The 22,500-nt window shown below is 41.8% G+C and overlaps 1 protein-coding gene across 1 annotated transcript in view; it reads left to right on the forward strand.

Annotated features, from left to right (window-relative positions):
* Positions 1 to 1,328: 1,328 nt before the first annotated feature.
* Positions 1,329 to 22,500, forward strand: part of micu3a (mitochondrial calcium uptake family, member 3a) — a gene marked incomplete at its 3' end in the record, with an annotated part of 60,947 nt that continues 39,775 nt past the window's right edge. Inside the window, exons 1-2 of the mRNA XM_080721526.1 lie at positions 1,329 to 1,610; positions 12,142 to 12,289. Of these exons, the coding sequence (XP_080577652.1) occupies positions 1,335 to 1,610; positions 12,142 to 12,289 (424 nt within the window). The 5' untranslated portion in view covers positions 1,329 to 1,334. The remainder of the gene's footprint in view (positions 1,611 to 12,141; positions 12,290 to 22,500) is intronic.

Consider the following 22,500-nt stretch of genomic DNA (forward strand, 5'->3'; position numbering starts at 1 on the left):
CAATAACCTAAACAGACATAACCAGAGCAGTGCAACGTTAATAGCTCGACTTCTTCTAATAACTGTAGGCCAAACTAATTTTCTATCTAACTATGGGTTCTCTAATGGTCACAATGTTTGATCTGTTTTACTTTTAACCTTGTAAAGGGAGCCAAAGAGAGAGTGATCCACGCCATGTCTTATGTGTGAGCACACTGAGCAGGTGCCTGGCATGGCCTCTCAAAAAGCCCTTTATACTCCCAGCATCAAAGTCATTAGAAAAGCCCCATTGGCTTTATAGTAGAATTACGCAAGGAGTTAAATGCCGAGTTATTCTTTGATATTCGTTTGATAGCCTATAACTGCTCTCGATACCCGCTTTGATCGTATGTCTAATTGCAAATTCGATAGTGCAAGTGAAAAGATTTCATTGAACATCTAGATCTATGTATGCCCAATTCAGTGCATAGGCTATACAGACCAGCATATCTTAGTGTTGCACATTTTATGTTCATAGCTTTCCCCCCCTAATGCAAGAATGGTTTTAGGTTTCATCATCACCTTGTGTTTTTGAATAATTATTTGTTAATATAGGCTATGCGTCAGCGTCTCCATGCTGAATTTTGCTTGCAGCAATCAATAGTCCTGTGTTTATAATTCGCCATACATGGGTTCAAATAGGCCAATGTCCAAGTCAACCGTTACAGCAATGGTGGGAAATGTAGGTCTACTCAATTTCAATAGGCCTATCAATATATTGCAATATAGAAATACGTTAAGTAAAAGTACGAAAGTATTGTAGGCCTGGGCCTATATAGCATATACAAAATGTTAGAAAATAGCATATCTACAAGCTCACAATGCACATCGTGAGCTAGCTAGCTATTTTCAAATAGGTTAGCCTATGTATAAAATAAATAGGGCTGAAGTGGTAAATGTATGTTTGTAATATTATACATGTCTATCTTCAAAGTAACTATTAGAGCCTATTAAGTTTCCAAATAAATGTAGTTGAGTAAAAGTAGTAAGCCTACAATATTTGGATGCGACATGTAGTCGAGTAGAAGTAAAAGTATTGGAGATTGGAAATACTCGAGTAAAGTACAAACACCTAAAAATTGTAAATGTACCTTTAGGTTATTGCCTGGCCCTGGTTCAAAGTGTCTGGGACTTTGCTCTCAGCCTCAGCACCTACAGAGATGCTGAGCCACGACGCAGTGAGAGTGACGGTCGCACATCTCGCGATGAAACCAGAGAACACGCTCCTGTTTTTTTTTTTTTTTTTTTTGCCTGCCTGCTTGGCTGCGATCATTCATTTCCCATCACACAGCAACATACACAACACAACAGCAGCAATGGCCGCTTTCCGCAGAGTGGCAGCGCTGGCCAGCAAGCTGAACCTCTGGCCAGCGGTCGGAACCGAGCTGATCGGGAGTCAGACGGCCGGGAGAGTGAAGGCACGGAGGTGTGTGTCCGTCGGGGTGTCTCTGGCAGCGGGAGGCGCCGTGGCGTTCTACTTCTACAACCATATGACCAGCAGCAGCAGCGGAGGCAGGACGGGGGGAAACAAGCGCAGCATCAACGGGCTGGATCTGCTGCCGTCCATCCCCGCAGTGGAAGCCAAGGAGAAGGTAGGAGGACTCCGTCCGCTGCTATTAGCCTGACTGACTGACGCATGTTTGTTTATAACGGAACAACCACACATTGAATAATATACAGCGACACACGGGGGCTCTGGATTCTGCGGAACACCACATTGTAGTGTATCTGTAAATGCATTTGGTGTTAAATGTCGAATACGCCTACTACTTTCTTCCACTTTAGTATGAGAGAGAGAGACAGACAGACAGACAGACAGACAGACAGACAGACAGACAGACAGACAGACAGACAGACAGACAGACGGACGGACGGACGGGGAGAGAGAGACAGAGAGACACAGTCAGACGGGGAGAGAGACACACACAGAGAGAGAGAGAGAGAGAGAGAGAGAGAGAGAGAGAGAGAGAGAGAGAGAGACAGACAGACAGACAGACAGACAGACAGACAGACGGACAGACGGACAGACGGACAGACAGAGAGAGAGAGAGAGAGAGACAGAGACACAGAGACACAGAGAGAGAGACAGAGAGACACACACAGACAGACAGACAGAGCGACAGACAGACGGAGAGACAGACCGAGAGGGGTATCTTTGAGGAAGGCTCTGTGACTTTTCCCCACTGAATTTCCTGACTGGCAGACCTACAGTGGCTGAGCAGGCCTTGGAGTTTTTTATGGACGTGTCATTCATGAATGTGTCATTCATTCCCAAACAACCAGCCCATGGAAACAGCTGGCTCACACTGCTTGGCTTGTTTGGTTCTGGTGGTGGTGGTGACTGTGATGATGAGGATGAAGGAGAGTCGCTCTCCACCTGAGCTGGTGCTGAAATAACAGCAGGCTAGCTAGACTACCTTCTTCACTCAATAATAAAAACAACACAGCACTTTTGTACACAATAATATATTGTCCTGCAAAGCTTGGCCAATGTGGGATGGGTGGACATAATGTGTACAAACAGACAACGGATTTGAAAAGATATTTCCATGGTACAAAATATATTATATCGTTATTGTATACAATGTATAGCCTATATGTTAGGGGTATTTTCTTTTTGTATATTGAAACATAAATATTTTAATTGGAGAGTGACCTGACCTGATTATTTCTTTTAGTTTTTCAGTAGCCTATTAGTTTAGAACAAATTGAACCTCAAGGAAACAGATAGAAAAGTATGATGTCAGCTGAAGTTTCCAGTGACCCTGTCAAGCTAGTGTGATTTCACCTTTGTCTTAAGTAATAAGTAAGTAATTGTTTTTACTGATTTAGCTATGGGATAACAATATTCAGCCACCCAATCAGCTGACAGCATTATAGGGGAAAAACATTTCCTTGTTGCTATGGGTCAGCTTGTGGTTAACAATGGAAGTCTCCACTGTGTCTAGTTATTATATAATTATGTACAACAATGAGTTGTGCTTTGATTTGAAGTCCTCCTTGATTTTCTGAATATCGCTAGGACACAGATGGTTTTAAGCAGCAGTTGCTGTATTTATTTCAAGATCACTGTACTGTACGTTACGGTTTCTATTTTATTTATCTAATGTAGTGATTATGTAAGGCAAGGTTTTTATGAATTCTGTTGAAACATAAGTCATTTAACTCTTGATTATAAGCTAGCAGTGGCGGTTTGTTCATTAGAGTGATGGGGAGATGCTCCACCAACGCTGAAAGAGAGGAACGTTCTATCAAAATATTCTACCACACTGTTAGGCTAAAAGTTACTTTGTGACAGTTACTTTGAGCATGTTCGTGCAAAGCTCTGTTTAAGACTGTCACACCAGGGTGTCTATCCCATTTTCAATGTGCTGGGATGGATTGGTATGGGTCCAGGTACTTATATCACACAACTCAAGCCGTGCTAATAAACTGAGTTGGCAATGACCGACCGGGATTGAACTACACCATGAATTATTTTTACTTGTTTTTTGGTCTTCCCAGTGTCTCTTCCAGCCCCCCCAAAAACCCAATTCATTAACTCTAAGCCTTGCCTTTCATCTCAGTGATTTTCTGAATGGGCGTGTCTGAACAGTACTGAAACGATTTGTGCGCTGAAACTAAATGACTGTCATAAGTCCAAGGAGCATTATCCATGTTTAACAAATTAAAAGGCAATCTCAGGAAAAACAAAATTAAAAAGAGCTCTGGAAAAACATAGGTACATGTTTAAGAGGCACAATATACTGGGACTGAACTGACATTCCAAATTGTTCTCTAGGTTGACATCAAAGTGGACTTTCTATGGTTTTCCAACCGTAGAACTTTTTTGAAATCGGCCCCATTCTATGTCACAGGGGGCTCATTTCCTATTGGGCCCGGTCGAGAAGGGGGCGGTACTTTTTGGGAGGCTATTCACCATATTCCTGACCCCGCCCCCGGCTTCCTGTTCATATCCTGAAAGAAAATAAAAAACATCATTTGGTTTCCTTGCATTAAAGTGTCAGTAGAGGCGCTCTGGGCTCTGCGCTCTGGTGTTGCCATGTCTGCTTATAATAAGCAATTTGTGTAGTTGGTTATTGGGCTTACTTTCTAATATTTTTTTAAACCAGTGGTTCCCAAATCTTTTCATATCAAGGACCCCAGATTAACATATTTGTCCACAGTCGCAGACTCCCATCTGAAAATATGTGGTGCCAGGGACCGCCACACAGATTTGTGTTGTTTCGTTTTTTTTCCTCAATATTTTTTAAATAGCAAATATACAAGCTCACAATGTGTCGCAATGTGACACATTGTGAGCTTGCTGATCTGCTATTTTCAAATGTAAATGTAAAGTAGTAAAACTGAACCTAGTTAATTCTATTGGGCTTATTATTCATAGACCTGGCCGCTTGTTTCTTTGGCAATATCTGGCAACAGACAATTCCCTGTCACTTCCTTACTTGGGATCTCTTGTTCTTAGACTTGGGAGGAAGTGAAAGGATGTTTTTGAAGCAGCACACAGAGAAAAACTCTCTAGCGCCCTGTGCCGCCCTCTGTAAAAGAAAATGGCAGCCTCCATAGAGAGGGCCAGGAATATGGTGAATATTCTATTGAGACTATATATATGAGGTGGAACCATGAGGTAAAGTGGTGCTAAAATTGGAACGATACAGAGAAGATTAGCATGGTGCCATGCTAAAATTGGAACGATACAGAGAAGATTAGCATGGTGCCATGGTATCTTCTCTGTATCGTTTTAGCCCAAAAACAGCGCCCCTTTGCCAACAAAGGGCATTTTTGTATTGTATCTGAAATGGCTTGGAATTAGAGACAGACAGAACATGACATTTCAATATCTGAGTGGTTGTTTAGGCTAAAACCTGTATAAAACTGTATTATGGACCAATATTTATATAAAATATATATTTTTAAAAGCATGGTGTGGCCCCTTTAAGGAACAGGCGAACAGCATACATCATAGCAACATTTGCCTTCCCTGAGAAATATGGCAAGAGCTGTCACTGTTCTTAAGGTGATAGGAGGCTGGCTTAATTGTCTTCATGTGACATTAACACCTCATCATCGTCTATTAGGTGCAGCTATTGTTATTGAAGTACATCAAATGGCATGTGAATGCATAGAGGTGAGTTTCTGTAACGCCCCATCATCGTCTTGGGTCAAAATGTCTAATGAATTAACATGCTAAGATGCAGCTATTGTTATCGAACTACATCAAATGTTGATTAGCATGTTAATTCACATGAAAGAAGAAGAAAGATGACATGAGACGATGATGAGGTGTTCAAGTCACATGAAGACAAGTCAGCCTATGACCTTAAAAGGATCCCTGGCTAATAAGCCTTAATACGTTTATATTTGCCCTATAACTAAAATAAAATATTGAGAACACTGTAAATATTTTGTTTATTTTATAAACAGTTTAATCTTTCACTCAAAATAGGGACCACTCCTGACAAAAGTTGATGATGTCATTTGTCCATGTGTCGTCCAGCCTATGGAATATATGGAATTCATGTGCTAATAAAAAAAGAAAACGTAATACTACTTAATATGAGCTAAATATTGTTATTGTACATCCATACATTCCATAGGGCTGGCCCACACAAGGACACATGTCATCATCAACTTGCAATGGGAGTTTTCCCTATTGAGTGAAATATGCATTGCAGACCCATGCGCCTAGGTATTTAAAGTCACTGACCTCCTTTAGCACATTGCCTTCTGTTGTTGTTTGGGGCGATGTTCTTGGCGGATTTTATAGGTTATAACCTCCACTCTGGTTAAGAGCTCCTGTGCCTGCTTTACATGGTCAGATAGCTGGCAGATGTCATCAGTGTAGTCCAGGTCCATCAGAGTTTCTGTAAGGTGTCTCATATAGCTTCTGGCCGCGATAGTGAAGCCGAGTTCCTGCTCCTTTACTTTTATATAGCAAGAGCTGTCACTGTTCTTAAAGTGATAGTAGGCTGACTTAATTGTCTTCATGTGACATTAACACCTCATCATCGTCTATTAGGTGCAGCTATTGTTACTGAAGTACATCAAATGGCATGTGAATGCATAGAGGTGAGTTTCTGTTAGCGCCTCATCATCGTCTTGGGTCATCTTTCTAATGAATTAACATAATATAAGATGCAGCTATTGTTATCAAACTACATCAAACGTTGATTAGCATGTTAATTCATTAGAAAGATGACATGAGATGATGATGAGGTGTTAAAGTCACATGAAGACATACAAGTCAGCCTACTGTAAAAAGGATTAACACAATTATAATTGCCATTATAACTAAAATAAAATGTTGAAAACACCGTAAATATTCAATTTCTTTTAGAAATAGTTAATCTTTCACTCAATAGGGACCACTCCAGACACAAGCTGATGATGTCGTCCCACCTATAATGTGCTAATAAAAAAACAACGTAATACTTCCTTAGTCTAGGAAGGTTAATATGAGCAACAAAATACTATTTAGCTTAGCTATTTGTCCGGCTTTATTCTATATGAGATACTTAAATGGTTTCCTGTAGAAATAAGCGTAGTCTTTTCTAGGATCTCCTTTTAGTAGACCTTGTACCAGTGAACTGTACCGTCATGAAACTGTACCTTTTCCTATGCAAACTTCTAATAAAGTCTTCAATCAATCAATCAATTCCTTCCATCTTTCCAGATAAACTTTTTTTTTTTGCGTTTTGGTGGCACGCACTTGGGCCATATGTCAAATCGACCGGCTTCATTGGGACACGTACAGTAAGGGTGCATTTTGCTAAGAGATACGTTATTGCGACCGTAGGTCGCAAATTAGTATGTGAACGGTCACAGAGCTTGTCCGTATGTGTGTATCTCTGTCTATCTGTCTGTCACACCTGACACTGTGGTTCTATGGGTTTGTCGCTCTGACATCATGCTCTGATGTCACTGTGATGTCAGGGGAACCACTCTGACAGAATGGGTTTGCCGCTCTGACATCACGCTCTGGCTTCACTGTGATGTCACACTAACAGAATCCCTTTTATGCCCATATATGGAGTTCCCTGATGTCATCAATATTAAGCCCATATCTAACAGGACTTCATATGGGAATGTCACATTGGCCACATACCACACTAACAGAATCCATATATGGCCAAAGGCCAAGACAGCCCATATCTGTGTGGCTGGTTCTACTCAGAAAGGATATGATGTCAGATGTCATAGACGTCATAGGACTTTCACATAACGAATAACTGAGTAAGCATGTTTGGGCTCTCACAGCATATCTCCATACAGTACATGGATCTCCATATATGGGTACCAGGGGTCTCCATATATGGGTACCTGGTCCGATATACATCACTGGCCAGATGGCCAAGAATTGGCGCGACCTCGCCCTCTAAGGCCCGAGGCTTCTTACTAGTATACCGGTAGTTGAATTTATATAAATGTATTTGTGAATATATTTTCTCCATTGACTTGGATGTCTGACATCATAGACCACATGACTGACACAGTATGTCCATATATGGGCAGTCCAAGATGGGCTTAATATTAATGACATCAGGGATCTCCATATATGGGTATAAAAGGGACAAGGACTGACACAGAGATCTCCATATACAGTATATGGCCATACATTTTTTGTGAATTTATTTTCCCCATTGACTTGAATGGGGAACATTCAAATGGTAAGACAGAATACATTTGGAAGTGTGACTCTCGTCACAGCAATTGTATCTTGTAGGGTTGGACCCAAGACTGAAGTCAAATTGATATGGTGGCAGTCTGAGGTACTGCAGCTTTTTTAGAGTTGGGGCCAGAAACATGAACGCACATCTCCTTCTTTCGTGTATCATCATCATTGATGATTGGTTGGCGACATTTGATTTCACAAGATTTCTTGTTACTTATGGGAGGCCATAAGTAACAGGCTGTCATCTTCTCCCCCTTGCTGACGTCAGCCTATAGGCAGGGTTTGAACCACTCACCTTCCGCATGAAGGGCATATGCACTAACCACTACATCAACGTCGCGCCCAATGCACATCTTGGCTCCTTTGAATTGACTGCGCGTTCATAGCGGAAGTGCTCGTTCATGACTTGGAGCCCAGCGTGTCCATGAACAAACTCTGTGACGCAGAATGTGTCAATTAGGCCTAGGGGTGGGCGATATGGTGATAATTATCGTTGAGACGATACAATGTCTCCACGATATGCCTTTTCAGAGGTATCGTATATATCGTGATACAATTGAGGGAGCCTTGTAAAAAATCCTGTTTAATCGTTAATACAGAGATTCATTGCAGAAATCAATTTAAACCTGCATTTTGGTCTAAATCAGTAGCTCTCAAACTTTAAAATGTCAAGGTCTCCACTCAACTCTGACAGTATATAAATGAAACCAAATGGACCCGTAAGGGTCCATTCTCTCTATATTTATTACCAGTAAGACTCCCTAATCGGATAAAATAAGCGACCGTCAGGTCGCATGTGTACACATTAATGGTGTCTGCAAAAAGCAACCTCATGGTGGCGCTAGAAGAGGGGCATGTGAGAAATCAGGGGTGGAGGTTGTGGTTTGCCAGCCAAGGAGTGTGTGTGCAAAGTTTGGCATGGATAGGGGCTACGGAGATAAGAGTAGGGCCAAAAGTGTGACGTTACGGACAGACGGAGATACTGACTGACAGACAGCCGGTGGAGGTTTTTGCGACCGAAGGTCGCAGTTTACCATGAGAAATGTCACAGCTTGTCTCTGTGTGTGTACACATTTTTACAGTCTATGGGTTGGTTCCCTTGACACATCACTGTGACATCAAAGGTGATATCACAGGTGGACACGTCTCCGGGACTGGGACGCCAAAAGAGATTGCCCTCCCTCTAAAATTACGCAGCTAGCACTCAGGTGGCACAGTGCTAGCAGTGCTACCCACAACATGGTTGTGGGTTTGAATCCACTGTGGTGCATCCGGCTTTATTTGTCTGAGATGGCTTTGGCTGAGATGGCACCTGTCAGCGGGGAGCGTTGGGGCAGGAGGAGTAGCACGAAGGCCCTACAACCTACATCCTCCTGGTGGGGGCTCCTCACTGGCAGGTGAGTCAATAGGATACAACAGAGTAGTGACAACAACACAGAAATGTGTGTGGGGAGGAATTAATCTGCATAACGACTAATTTGGGGAGAAAAGGAGGTAAAAACGGCTACTATAGTCTACAAAATGCATTTATTTCAGGCTGTTAAATTAGATTTTATGTTCTCCAAGTGACAACAATTAAATTATCCAATTCTCATACATTTTGTTGAGTAATTCCAAAATACAAAAGCCTACAGGTTGTACTGTACCCCTAAAACACAATGTATTCATTTCCAAACAGCTTCCAAAATGTTCTTCTTCATAGGAGCTAGCTTGTAGCAGTTTATGAACCTAGCGCTATAACTTTATAAACTTGATTAATTATCCAGGGACAAAGCCACAGGCATTCCAATGCACCATAAGAAGCCAACCCCCTCGCTTCCTATTTATGGCTCCATGAGCGCCCTTGGTGAAGGCAAGCATCAAAGCTTTATGAATGAATCCGTATGCTAATAAGCATGCTAGCTGAGCAGAGCCGAGCCCTGCAGCCAAGCAGGTTTACATTTGGAAGCCACTCTGCTAATTATACAGCTTGCATGAAGCACAATCATTGGCACAGCCACTCTCACTTACTAATCAAGCTGATGGGTTTTAGAGAGAGACAGACAGACAGACAGACAGACAGACAGACAGACAGATAAACAGACAGAGAGAGAACAAGCAAGAGAGAAATGCTAATCAAGTTGAAAGGAGTGTTGAGGTACAGTATGTGTGCAATTGTGTGTATACCCACAACACATGTGTGTGTGTGTGTGTGTGTGTGTGTGTGTGTGTGTGTGTGTGTGTGTGTGTGTGTGTGCGTGTGTGCGTGCGTGCGTGCGTGCGCGCGTGCGCGCGTGCTTGTGTGCGTGTGTGTTTGCCCACAAGCGCATGTGCATGCATGCTCTCGCTACCCTCATTGTACCGTGCCAGAGCTGCTGACTACTCAGCATCTCAGAGTCTAAAGAGTTGATGCTAAGAATAGCTGGATCTTCTCATTATGGAGGTTCAAAGACAACAGGAGGGAGATACAGTTAGATTCTGCTGTCTGCACAGTGAGCAGCAGAGATTTCTCTGTGTTAAATAGTTTGCACGTGTTCAGCCCGTTGAGAATGGCTGATTGCTTGCATGGCTCCTGGTATTGCAGTGCCATGTCAACTTCACACTGGACACTGCACGTCATTGGGTCCTCAGCAATACACAGTGTGCAGTTGATTGGATGAACAGTTGAGACAGACAGACAGACAGACAGAATGACAGACAGAGGCAGAAAGTAGATACGGTATGCCTACAGAGATGTATTGAATGTATAGATTAGATTTTCTTTTTTTATAATATTGAAATCTTATTGAGAAAAAAGAAATGCTGCTATTTGTTCCAAAAAGCTTCATACCCTGTATATACTGTACACAACGACAAAATCAGACATAGCTCTGTTTATTATACAATGCTGTACCAAATCCAACTGTATTATGTTCCCCATTTTCAACTGTTTTTATTATATTTTGACACTTGCTTTGGCGATTCTCATGCCAATAAAGCTCCTTGAACATTTTAATTGAATTGATAGATGTAAGGGCTGGGAAGGTGACATAAAAAATTTGATCCTTGAAAATCTTTATGAGCACTTTCTATGAAGACGGCATATGCATTATGAGCACAATTATCATGCAATATAAGCTGATTATAACACTGTATAATTAGTTATAAGCATTCATAAATACTCAAGATGCTTTATACAGTAACTATAATCATAACTCATTATAAGCATTTTGTAATAGATCAGTAACATAATAAAAATATGAATTGACCCCGAGGTGTGTCCAGTGTAATGGCAATTCGATATGACCAACAGTTTTCGAGAATCGGAAAACCACGAATATCTGCATCTCTGACTCTGACCACGTGTCAATGCGTACAACAGTGATTGCGTACAACGCAGATTTGGGCTGAGGTCAGGCATGTCCATATTGGCATGTGGCGCTGAGTCAGGCAGAGGTCGGGCATATCCATATTTGGGCATAATCCCAAATTATGAAAAAGAAGAAGAAGAAGAAGAAGGATTGTGTGGTACAAGACATATTAGCGGGTCTATGCGGGACTAAACAGTACTTAAAGTCCAAAAATGTGTCTTGCAAGAATCGGCCTCATGGTGGCGCTAGAAGAGGGGCATGTCAGAAATGGGGTGGAGGTTGTGGTTTGGCAGCCAAGGAGTGTGTGTGCAAAGTGTGGCGTGGATAGGGGCAACGGTGGCGGAGATAATGAGTATGGGAAAAGTGTGACGCAACGCGATGTGACATGATGTGACAGACAGCCGGTGTGTGACAGACAGCCGGTGGAGGTTTTGATAGTAACTGCGACCTGACGGTCGCAAACAGGACTTCATATGGGAATGCCCATATATGGAGGCCACATAGCAACATAATATGGCCAAGACAGATGGCCAAAACAGCCCATATCTGTGTGGCTGGTTCTACTGACAGGGATTTCCATATGGGCATAAAAGGGTATGATGTCAGATGTCATAGACGTCATAGGACTTTCAAATAACGAATAACTGAGCAAGCATGTTTGGGCTCTCACAGCATATCTCCATATACAGTACATGGATCTCCATATATGGGTACCAGGGGTCTCCATATATGGGTAACTGGTCCGATATACATCACTGGCCAGATGGCCGAGAATTGGCGCGTCTTACTAGTGATATTATAATGAAATCCTCTATGCAGAAAATGTATGGGATTTTCACTTCCAGCACCTCACTGCTGACCTACAAAAACACATGTGAAGTAAGCAATTGCTCAGAATTCAAGACACCAGCCTGGGCCATTGTCCAGGTACCTGGGCTGGTAATCCGGTCTGACAGCGTGTCGCGGTTTTGAATACCGATCCCGACGACCAAATAAATCCAAGACAGAACTTTTTTTTTACTTTTAATCCATTGCAAATGGCAGCTGGATGAGGATAAACTAAAAAAGAGGTAAAAAAAATAAATCATGATGTATGGTATTTGTGTGTTTGTGTGATTTCAGGAGCGTCCATTTGACTTTGAGGATGGAGATGTGTACATGTCCTCTCATGAGTACCGCTTCCGCATGTTCAGCTCTGTGGAGTATGAAGGCCAGCTGTACATGACCCCACAGAACTTCATCGAGTCAGTGACCATGAGCGAACCAAGGAGTACGTACTCTGTTCATTTACTGTCAAGACACTGACCCATCTCTCTTTACAGTTCAGAAATTATCCTTTGGTTAACCCATTAAGACAGGGGTCTTCAACGTTTTCAGGCCAAGGACCCCTTAGTTGAGAGAGATGAAGCAGGGACCCCCACAACCTTATCATAGATTCCATATAGTTTAATTGTTTGACAGCACAATCATCAGTGTATTTCGGATTCATGTCAATTTGTGTTTTCAGATATTTAACCACTTGAACCGTCAATATACTTAATAAACTTGACCTTTCACTCTGTACTTAGTCTGCTCTTTTTCCCCTCTACACATAGGCTCTTTGCCGAAAATAGCCGATCTACAAGTTCACAATGCCTCGCAGCGTGAGGTGTTGTGAGCTTGTAGATCTGCTATTTTTGGCTAAAGTTCTCAGAATATGGACGCTATGGTTCAAGTGGTTATTATATAACAGGAGAAAAAAATGTTTCTATCACTCAAAGATTTGGAGGACACCCTGTAGTAACTCTGAGGACCACCTAGGGGTGCTATATTATTCCCAAATATTTTCATATCAACGACCCCCAAAATGACATGTATTTGGCCATGATCCCCCAGCTTAAAATATTTTGTTCCAGGGACCCCCAGAAGCAAACATTTTTGTTAAAATCTTTGCTTTAATATTCAAATATGTTTATAGCAGATCTACAAGCTCATAGCACGGCATGAAGTGACATGCTCCACACAGACTGTGCTAACAGTATATAACAAGATAGAAGACAGGGTATACACAGGTTAAGTAGAAATGGAATGTATAGAATATGAAGGGAGAATAATCTAGCAAAATATACAGTAAATAGTGCATAGTTCAAGTACAATATATGCAGGGGTTTTGTACAGACAAAATAATATATATAATGACACTGTAATGTGTGTGTGTGTGTGTGTGTGCGTGCGTGCGTGCGCGCGCGCGTGCGTGCGTGTGTGTGTGTCTATCTGTCTGAGAGAGATTTTAAGAGAATAAAGGGACGCATGCTGTATCATGTGTCGTGTTTTGTCAGGTACGTCTGTTTGCAATAAGCCAACGTTGCCTTGCGTTTGGTTGACAGAGAGGCTTGCTAGGGGGTTCCAAGTAATGTGAGGAACCTAGCCTACACTGGCAGTAGTAACAGATTAGCTCTGTCCAAGGCGCTCTCAAAGCAAATTGCTTTACGGCTATTGTTTAGTCTGAGGTTAATGTTAGTCAGACGCGCACGCACACACACACACACACACACACACACACACACACACACACACACACACACACACACACACACACACACACACACACTGCTATACATTTTGAGGAGGACATTTAATCTGGTGTAACTCCCACCGTCTCTAACTTTAACTAGACAATGCCCAATTCTGACATTTCATTCAACTATGTCCTTGTCCTTACAGGTAGAGTAAAATCTAGGATAAAAAAAAACCTCACTCTCTTTCTCAGACACACACGCACGCGCCAAAGAAGCAAATATACCTTAGTTACTAAGGCTTAGTATACTGTATGAGTGTTGTGTGCAAGTTGTGTGTGTGTGTGTGTGTGTGTGTGTGTGTGTGTGTGTGTGTGTGTGTGTGTGTGTGTGTGTGTGTGTGTGTGTGTGTGTGTGTGTGTGTGTGTGTGTGTGTTTACATCTACACTGACTCACTGACACCAGATACAGGCGCGGACACACACACACACACACACACACACACACACACACACACACACACACACACACACACACACACACACACACACACACACACACACACACACACACACACACACACACACACATACACACACCCTCTCAGTGGCCCACTGGCTCTAATGCCTCCTTTGAAGTTGAATTAGATGAGCTCTGTTGTATAAAACAGAAAAAAGTAAGATGGGCTTTTACAGGAACATTCCATGTACTACAAAGACAAGCATGGGGCACTTTAGACAGTACAAATGGCCCTGTGATGATGAGAGTGTATATATAACACTACTGCACTGGTGTGTGTGTGTGTGTGTTGGTAAATGTGGTTTAACGGGACAATTGGCCTGAATACACACCACACTAACAGGACATTTTGGATTAGCAGGACAGGACTGGTGTCCTGCTAATTCATGGACAATTCTGAAATAGCAGAAGTGTTTCTATTGGTCTAGAGAGCCCAAATCCACCTTTCTTTTTTGATGTCCTGTTAATACACATACACCCGACTTTTTTGTGTCTGAACAGCGCCCCCATAGGTTGTGTAATGCTACTGCATGTTCATACACAAGCTCATGAATATTCACACACAGTGTATGTTTTGAAGCACCTGATTGGCTGGGTGTCAGAGTCCTGTTAATGCACATACATGTTTTTATGAACATTTCAATGACATAGCATTTTGGGTGAATAACGTTAGTCATAAACACTCTTCAGGGGTCTGCCATTATAATAGCAACACCACAGGCCCCATGTGGCCCCCAGGGGCCCCTGGCTGCCATAAGCACACCGTTGCTCCGATCCACACTAAACTTGGCACACACATCGTTCAGGGGTCTGCCATTATAATAGCAACACCAAGGGCCCCATGTGGCCCCCAGGGGCCCCTGGCTGCCACAGGCACACCGTTGCTCTGATCCACACTAAACTTGATTGTACAAACACCGTTCTGGGGGTCTGCCATTATAATAGCAACACCACAGGCCCCACGTGGCCCCCAGGGGCCCCTGGCTGCCACAGGCATACCGTTGCTCCGATCCACACTAAACTTGGCACAAACACCGTTCAGGGGTCTACCATTATAATAGCAACACAAGGGGCCCAATGTGGCCCCCGGTGCCCCTGGCTGACACAGGCACACCGTTGCTCCGATCCGCACTAAACTTGATTGCACAAACACCGTTCAGGGGTCGGCCATTATAATAGCAACACAAGGGGCCCAATGTGGCCCCCAGGGGCCCCTGGCTGCCACAGGCATACCATTGCTCCGATCCACACTAAACTTGATTGAACAAACACCGTTCAGGGGTCGGCCATTATAATAGCAACACAAGGGGCCCAATGTGGCTCCCAGGGGCCCCTGGCTGCCACAGGCACACCGTTGCTCCAATCCACACTAAACTTGGCATAAACACTGTTCAGGGGTCTACCATGTTGGTGGTTTGCCACACCATGGGCCTGCAACATGATTTGCATAACATACAGACAATGTTTCTTAATTATACAAATTTAACCAGATATTGCAATTGTTGTATTGTTATTTTGTGTAATAATTAATCAAAACGTCCCCAAAAAATCACGTTTATATTAATGTCCATTTTCCAAGTTTGCCAACATTTTAGCTCACTCCAAGGAGGCTATGCATATTTTACAAACCACTCATCCAATTGACTGTACATTTTGTGGTTCTTACATGTTTCTATTTTTTATTAATGAATTGCATTTGTTTTCTTAATGAAAATCTTGGCCGGATTTAAAAGGCATTTTTAGAATCGGCCCAGGCCTAAATGGATTAATGCAGTGGTTCTCAACCTTTTCAGGACACAACCCCCTAAATTAATAATAATAGCAGATCTACATGCTCACGAGGATGTAGATTGGCTATTTTCACAATTTCTGCATAATATTTGTCAATTTGGCCAATGTTTAATTTAAACTGTCACTCTAGAGGTATTAGAAAGTACTTAAACTGTCACTTTAAAAATGTGTAGCTATACAAGTGATGACCATGGTAATCAAATGGCTATTCGCATAACAGGTTTACCAGGCAGGCAGTGAGTGGTGGGCTTGCACATACCCCCCTATTCATATGGATAGGCTACTTTAACACCTACTGTAGGTGCGTGTCTCAGGCTACCTGGCTCCATTACTGTGATAGATGAGATTTGTTCAAAGCAAACTTTTAGTTAGCACGCACACATCTAAAGGCGCTCGTGCATGTGACGTCAATAAATGACCATCCGCCCTGAAAAGAAAACCCCAAAGCACCACTGGTAGCAGCTCTGCACAGTCATGTATGCTGATCAGCGTAGCTCCTATATACAGTATCACATGACCACATCATGACCATGACATCATGTACAGTACATATGAGTTTAAGTTAACTCCGACATACCGGAGTAGGCAGGAACCCAGGCACCATTTTTACCCTTGGGTAAAAATGCTAATTAAGTTCAAGCCTACAGATCATTTTGGTCACTTTATCATCTAATCAGGCTTTTATGAACACCCTGAACAGTTTTTAATATTTATATATTTGATGTAAATGTTATCTTTCCCCCCAGGCTCAGGGCCTCTCCACATACACACCCATTGTAACTTCAAACCTCATTAAAAACACACACTATTTTTTTCTGGTGACTCATACTACCCTCCTAATACGTGAGCAGGCCGTGTTTTCTCAATAACCCTTTTCATTTATTTTTAATAATTCTTTGGAAAAATTTAAAAAATTAAAATTATTACAAATAAATGAAAAATTGTATCGAAAAAAAACATGGCCTGCTCATGTATTAGGAGGGTAGTATGAGTCACCAGAAAAAAATATAATGGAGTTTGAAGTTACAATGGGTGTGTGTGGGGAGAGGCCCTGAGCCTGGGGAGGCAGACCCATGAGTTTTTTTAAATGGAATATCCCTTTAAATCCCGATACTGATTCTAGAATTATTCCTCTACACAGTATTACACAGTATAGGCAAAATTCTTGTGTTACGAATTGTGTGTACATCTTGTAGATCAGTGACTTCACTAGCCTTCAGATACAGTATATGACACCAAAGTAGCTTACTACAATTCTAAGGTCAAATTATTCTAAATAAGCTTGTGACCTTGACCTTTTATCACTGAACTGTACTGTCTGTACTGTACTGTCTGTACTTTTACTGTACTGTAAAAACAGTGCAGTAAAAGTTTGTTTATCGGTGATGACACTGATTGACACATTGTAGCATTCCCTGTGGGATCATAAAGCACCAAATAGAGTGTCTCGTTTGGCTTGAATAAAGCATAGCCTTATTAGCCTACTACCAAGGTTGTCCCGAATATGCCATTTCCTCATATGTGACACAATGTTACTATAGTCCGGCCAGTTTGTGCAGTATTTTGATGGAATCGCGCACTTTTTTGCCTGAAATGCTCGGACTACAATCAGTCTAACCTGCTTGATTCCTCCAGACTCAAATCTAATCCTCATCTCCTTGCTTGAGGGAGCAGGGATTTAAAGTTCCTTGAAGTACACAAGTTCCTTGAAGTACACAATAAAGAGGAGCTCAAGTGGGACACAACGCACGTGAGGATAAAGAATTTGCAACTATATTGCTTTTATCGCCTGAAGAGGTTCGGAGTCTAGGCTACTGCATCCTCAGGCTGGACTACAATAGCTCCATTGAGAGTGTTCTGTCACACCTGGATTCGCCCACGAGAATTATTAAAGTTATATCACTGGATTGATCCAGACAGACAAACAGTCTTTTAATTATACAAAAGAAAATAATGTGTGAATTAAATCAAACAAGCCACCTGTCCTGTTCTCTGATTGGCTGTAGCACGTCTCTACTCTCAGTGCTGTCACAACCCATGTTAGGCTTTTAGGTTATAGGACGGCAAAAGGATCATCTGGGCTAGCATGTTGCATTGTGAACCGGGCTTAAGAAATCTGTTATACAATCCGGGATGAGGTGCGTGTGTGCGCGTGTGCGTGAGTGCATCTGGCAGTGGTAGGTCACGTCAGACAGTGGGTAGGTAGGAGTCTATGGCATCTCAGTGATGTCATGATGACTCAGACATGCAACAAATCGGTCATATATCTGCACAAAAAGGGGTAAATTGCCCCCATTGATTACGGAAGGGTACTTTAGAAATCTGAAGATACCCTTACACTTAAACCTTATGCTGTATGTTTACTGTTCAGAGAGAAAGCAATGGTGCACAGTCATTTAGATAATCATCTGGGGACCCCCTCCCCAAAATAATTCCCTGACCCAGAGGTTGAGAACCACTGCTTTAACTAACCAGAACAAAAAAATAAACCATGTGCATAGATTACACAGATTATGAGTTCCATTTGGTTCCATTTGTATATAGTCACTAGTAAGACTACCTACCCTAAGCATAAAGTAACACGTAGGATTTACTTTCACACATATTCACAGTATTTAAAGCCTTGCCTTGTACAGACTGCATACAAACAAACCAACTGACTGTGGGGGGAGGGGCAGCTTCTCACTCACACAGTTTTGAGTGAGTGCAGTGAGGGAGATGGGGGATGGGGGATGGGCAGGCAGCACAGGTGAATTTGATCAGTGGCTGATTGCATTGCAAGCTAGTAATCAGCAAGTGGGCTACAGTGGAAAGAATGAGTGAAAGGGTTTCCCTGCACAAGGTGAAATCTTTGAAAAGAGTGGAGGAGAGCTTAACTCAAATTGGTTAACAATCGGCAGACAAACAGGCAGGCAGATAGACAGACAGACAGACAGACAGACAGACAGACAGACAGACAGACAGACAGACAGACAGACAGACAGACAGACAGACAGACAGACAGACAGATAATGTTAATTTAACCTTGCATCATGAGACTTAGTGTTCATTTGGTTCCATTTGTACTGTCAGAGCAGTGTAGATGTTGTTGACTAAAACTATGACGAAAAGTATTTGTCGATTGCATTTCTTTCACTGACAAAAACTAAATAAAAACTAAGCTGTGATGACTAAAACTAAGACTAATTATATTGACAATTTCGTCAACAAAATCAAAACTAGACTAAAACGTTAGGCAGGGACTAGTGGAGTAGAGAGTCATTTTATGTTTGGTTGTTCTCAAGTGTTGCGTGCTGAAAATAGCAGATCTACAAGCTCACAACGTGTCGCGCAACGCGTTGTGAGCTTGTAGATCTGCTATTTTCAGCACACAACCAAGTGTAAAATCACTCATTACGATGCCATCAAGGCCTGCCAAAATACATTTTAGTTGACTAAATGAACTGTAGATTTAGTCGCCTAAAAATTTATGATATTTAGTCGACTAAAATTAGACTAAAACTAAAACTCTTCAGGTCACTAAATTATGACTAAAATTAAATGACATTTTATTCAAAACTAAATCAAAATTTGTTGTCAAAAACAACAGTGTCAGAGTCCCTGGGCCTGAACAGTGGTTCTCAAAGTGGATTCCAACCTGGAATTCACTTTGAGAACCACTGTGTGAACAGAATATGAACATTTTTACATAACAGCATGGTAGCAATATCAGAATAATGATAGTTGACAAAGTAACCATCTTGGTGGTGCCGGTGGTGATAACATTAATATCCAAAGAAAACATTTGCCTTGTCATGGCATGTTCGGGGACATAATGAGCATTTAGCAATACAAAAGATTTGCATTCATTCAACCTTTATTTAATTTCTCGAAAAGATCAATTGAGGGAGATCCTCATTTACTACTTTATTGAACATAGATGTTTTGATTTATGTAAATGTGGGGGTTTCTGGACTAACGCTGGTATTAAACATAATTCTGGAAAAAGTAGCCTATTTATACATTTGCAGGCAACTGAATAATGGGGATGCAGTAACGCACTGTAGCTTATGAGATACTGCAAATCAATTATCAAATTATAATTGCCATAATTATTCCTTGCAGCTACAAAAATGATGTCATACAACATGTAACTCAACATTAAAGTAGGGCTGGGTGATAAATCTCAGACCTGACTTTCTTTTTTTTTAAGATTAGTTTTTTGGGCTTTTTATGCCTTTATTTGTTAGGATAGTAGACAGACAGGAAATGGGGAGAGAGATGGGGAATGACATGTGGCAAAGGTCGTCCGGATTGGGAATCGAACCGGCGACCTGCATACCTAGACTTGTGGATCTGCTATATTTTAAAGATTCACTTAATTTTTCTTCCTGTGCATTTACCCGCTGGAAAAAACAATGTCATTGCTTAATTGCAGTGCACTTAAAACTGACCCAAAAACAACAAATGTATCGATAATTTATACCTACAATCGACAGGCTGCAGTCTAAGGCAGATTTTGGTTTCGGAAAATGATTTGAAAAATGCTCCCTTCAAATGTTCTGGGTAGCTATAATCACTGTAGCAGGTCCCCCAGCAGCAACGTTTCACCATGGCCGTAATAATGTAATATAAATGTTTTTGATATTAATTTGCCTATATACCAGTAAGACTCCCTAATCGGGTCACATTTATGATCGGCTACTTTTGACTATTTTCCCATATTTTTTTCCCAGGGGGTCCGTGGGGAGCCCTGGCGGTGGCTGGGCCCCTGGGTACCCCCTGGGTGCTGGCCCCGTCTCTCCCGGTCGATGGGGGGCCAAGGTACGGGCTTTTTAGCGGGTTATGGGAGCCAACTTTGGGTGGAAGTGTTTTGCTACGCTGTCGTCCAATCCTCACAGTTAGGGAGAGGGCTTTGCGACAGATCAATCATGCAGTAATCATGCAGATCTACAAGCTCGCAGCACGAAGCATTGTGAGCTTGTAGATCGTCTATTTTTTGGCAAAGAGATTTGGTAGAGAGTGAAAAACTACTGTATCAAGTACATATATTATGTACCTTTTACCAATTATAGAGGGTTTAAATAGTACTGGATATGCAGCTCGGCAAATAAAAGGTGAATTGATCCCAGTGTATGACAGAGGATGATATCACGATAAATTAAATCTCCACAATATGATTATTGTGAGTGTTTTTTATCACGATAAACGATAATATCGTATATTGTCCCATCCCTACGGTCTGAGGTGCTTTGGCGGTCTTCCCCGAATTTTGTCTGATTACAGCGGGGCAGGGCTACATTCCTGTGTCCTACAAAAAATAAATGTTGAACCTTGTTCATGATTGGTGTGTTTTTCAGCTATAGTTTTTGGTCTTATAACCCTTCCAGTAAATCTCTTATGAAAATCTCTAAAGAAGTCAAGAATAACAGACGAGCTGTAAAGTTAACTTCACAAAGCTTAAGTCTATTGACCCCTCAGTCATGACATTTTCAATGTCCCCCTTCGACCAAGATGGATGAAAATGCTAGTTTGTTCACTGCAGAACTTTATTAACAGTAGCTCAACATTGAAGATGTTGAAATCACATCTCTCAGCCTGTTCTCAGGCCTGCTAAGTCACACACAGTAGTCATATTGCATTGAATTGTAGTTTACCATCTCAGTGGCACCAACAACACTTAGTTAGTGAGCTTTGTATCGATGTCATTCCAGTCCTGCATGTTTACTGGCTTATATTCCACTTGTATGGTTGATCCTGAGGGCAAGTCAGGTGTTGAAACAGTAACACACCACTGTAGGCAAGAGACATTGACCGAAGTGCTGTACATGGTGCATAAATGACAAACAGGCCTACCAGTAAGACTCCCTAATCGGGAGATAAGCGACCGTCAGGTCACATGTATACACAAAGACGGATGTAACTGGCATTGGTTCCTAGTTGTGTGGACAATGTATAGTTTTGGTTGGCTCAGAGAATGTGGGGTGTACCGATTTTCGTGATTTTAGGGCAAAATTTGTAGGAGCAGTGTCAAAAAATGTGTTTGAAAAAATCGGCCTGATGGGGGCGCTATATGGGACAGATCCATGTTGATGACATGAGTGTAGACATACTGTGTAGCGATTTGCGCAGGAAAATTAAGGAACATTAAAAGCCAGCGAAAAAACAAATGTGTCTTAGGAAGAGATTTAAAAACATCAATAGAATGCCTTGTTTGTGTTTAGCTATGTCACATTTAATCACATTTGACCCTTAAATACCCTGCAGTGACATATTTTCATGTGTTTAATTGCAGCTGTCCTGTTAATGTAGTTAGTCCTGTTAATTCACATGGGCGGAGCTTAGAACCGAATTATCTAATGTCCTTCTAATGTAGGATTTTGTCAGATTGTTAAAACTTGAGTTGTGTTGAGTTTATTCAACTTTTGAAGTGAAATATGTGTTCTATGGCTCAAAATAGATTTTTTGACATGCTCCACATATTAGTAAAGCAAGTGGAAAGTGGTGTCCTGCTAATGTTGTAAACCGCAGGTTTGAGCTAAAGGGTCCTGCTAAACCACATCTACCAGTATAGGTGTGTGTGTGTGTGTGTGTGTGTGTGTGTGTGTGTGTGTGTGTGTGTGTGTGTGTGTGTGTGTGTGTGTGTGTGTGTGTGTGTGTGTGTGTGTGTGTGTGTGTGTTATGTCTGTGCCCTGCA

Source organism: Nannobrachium achirus (genome assembly GCF_963921795.1).
Source record: "Nannobrachium achirus genome assembly, chromosome: 3".
NCBI classification, from domain to species: domain Eukaryota; kingdom Metazoa; phylum Chordata; class Actinopteri; order Myctophiformes; family Myctophidae; genus Nannobrachium; species Nannobrachium achirus.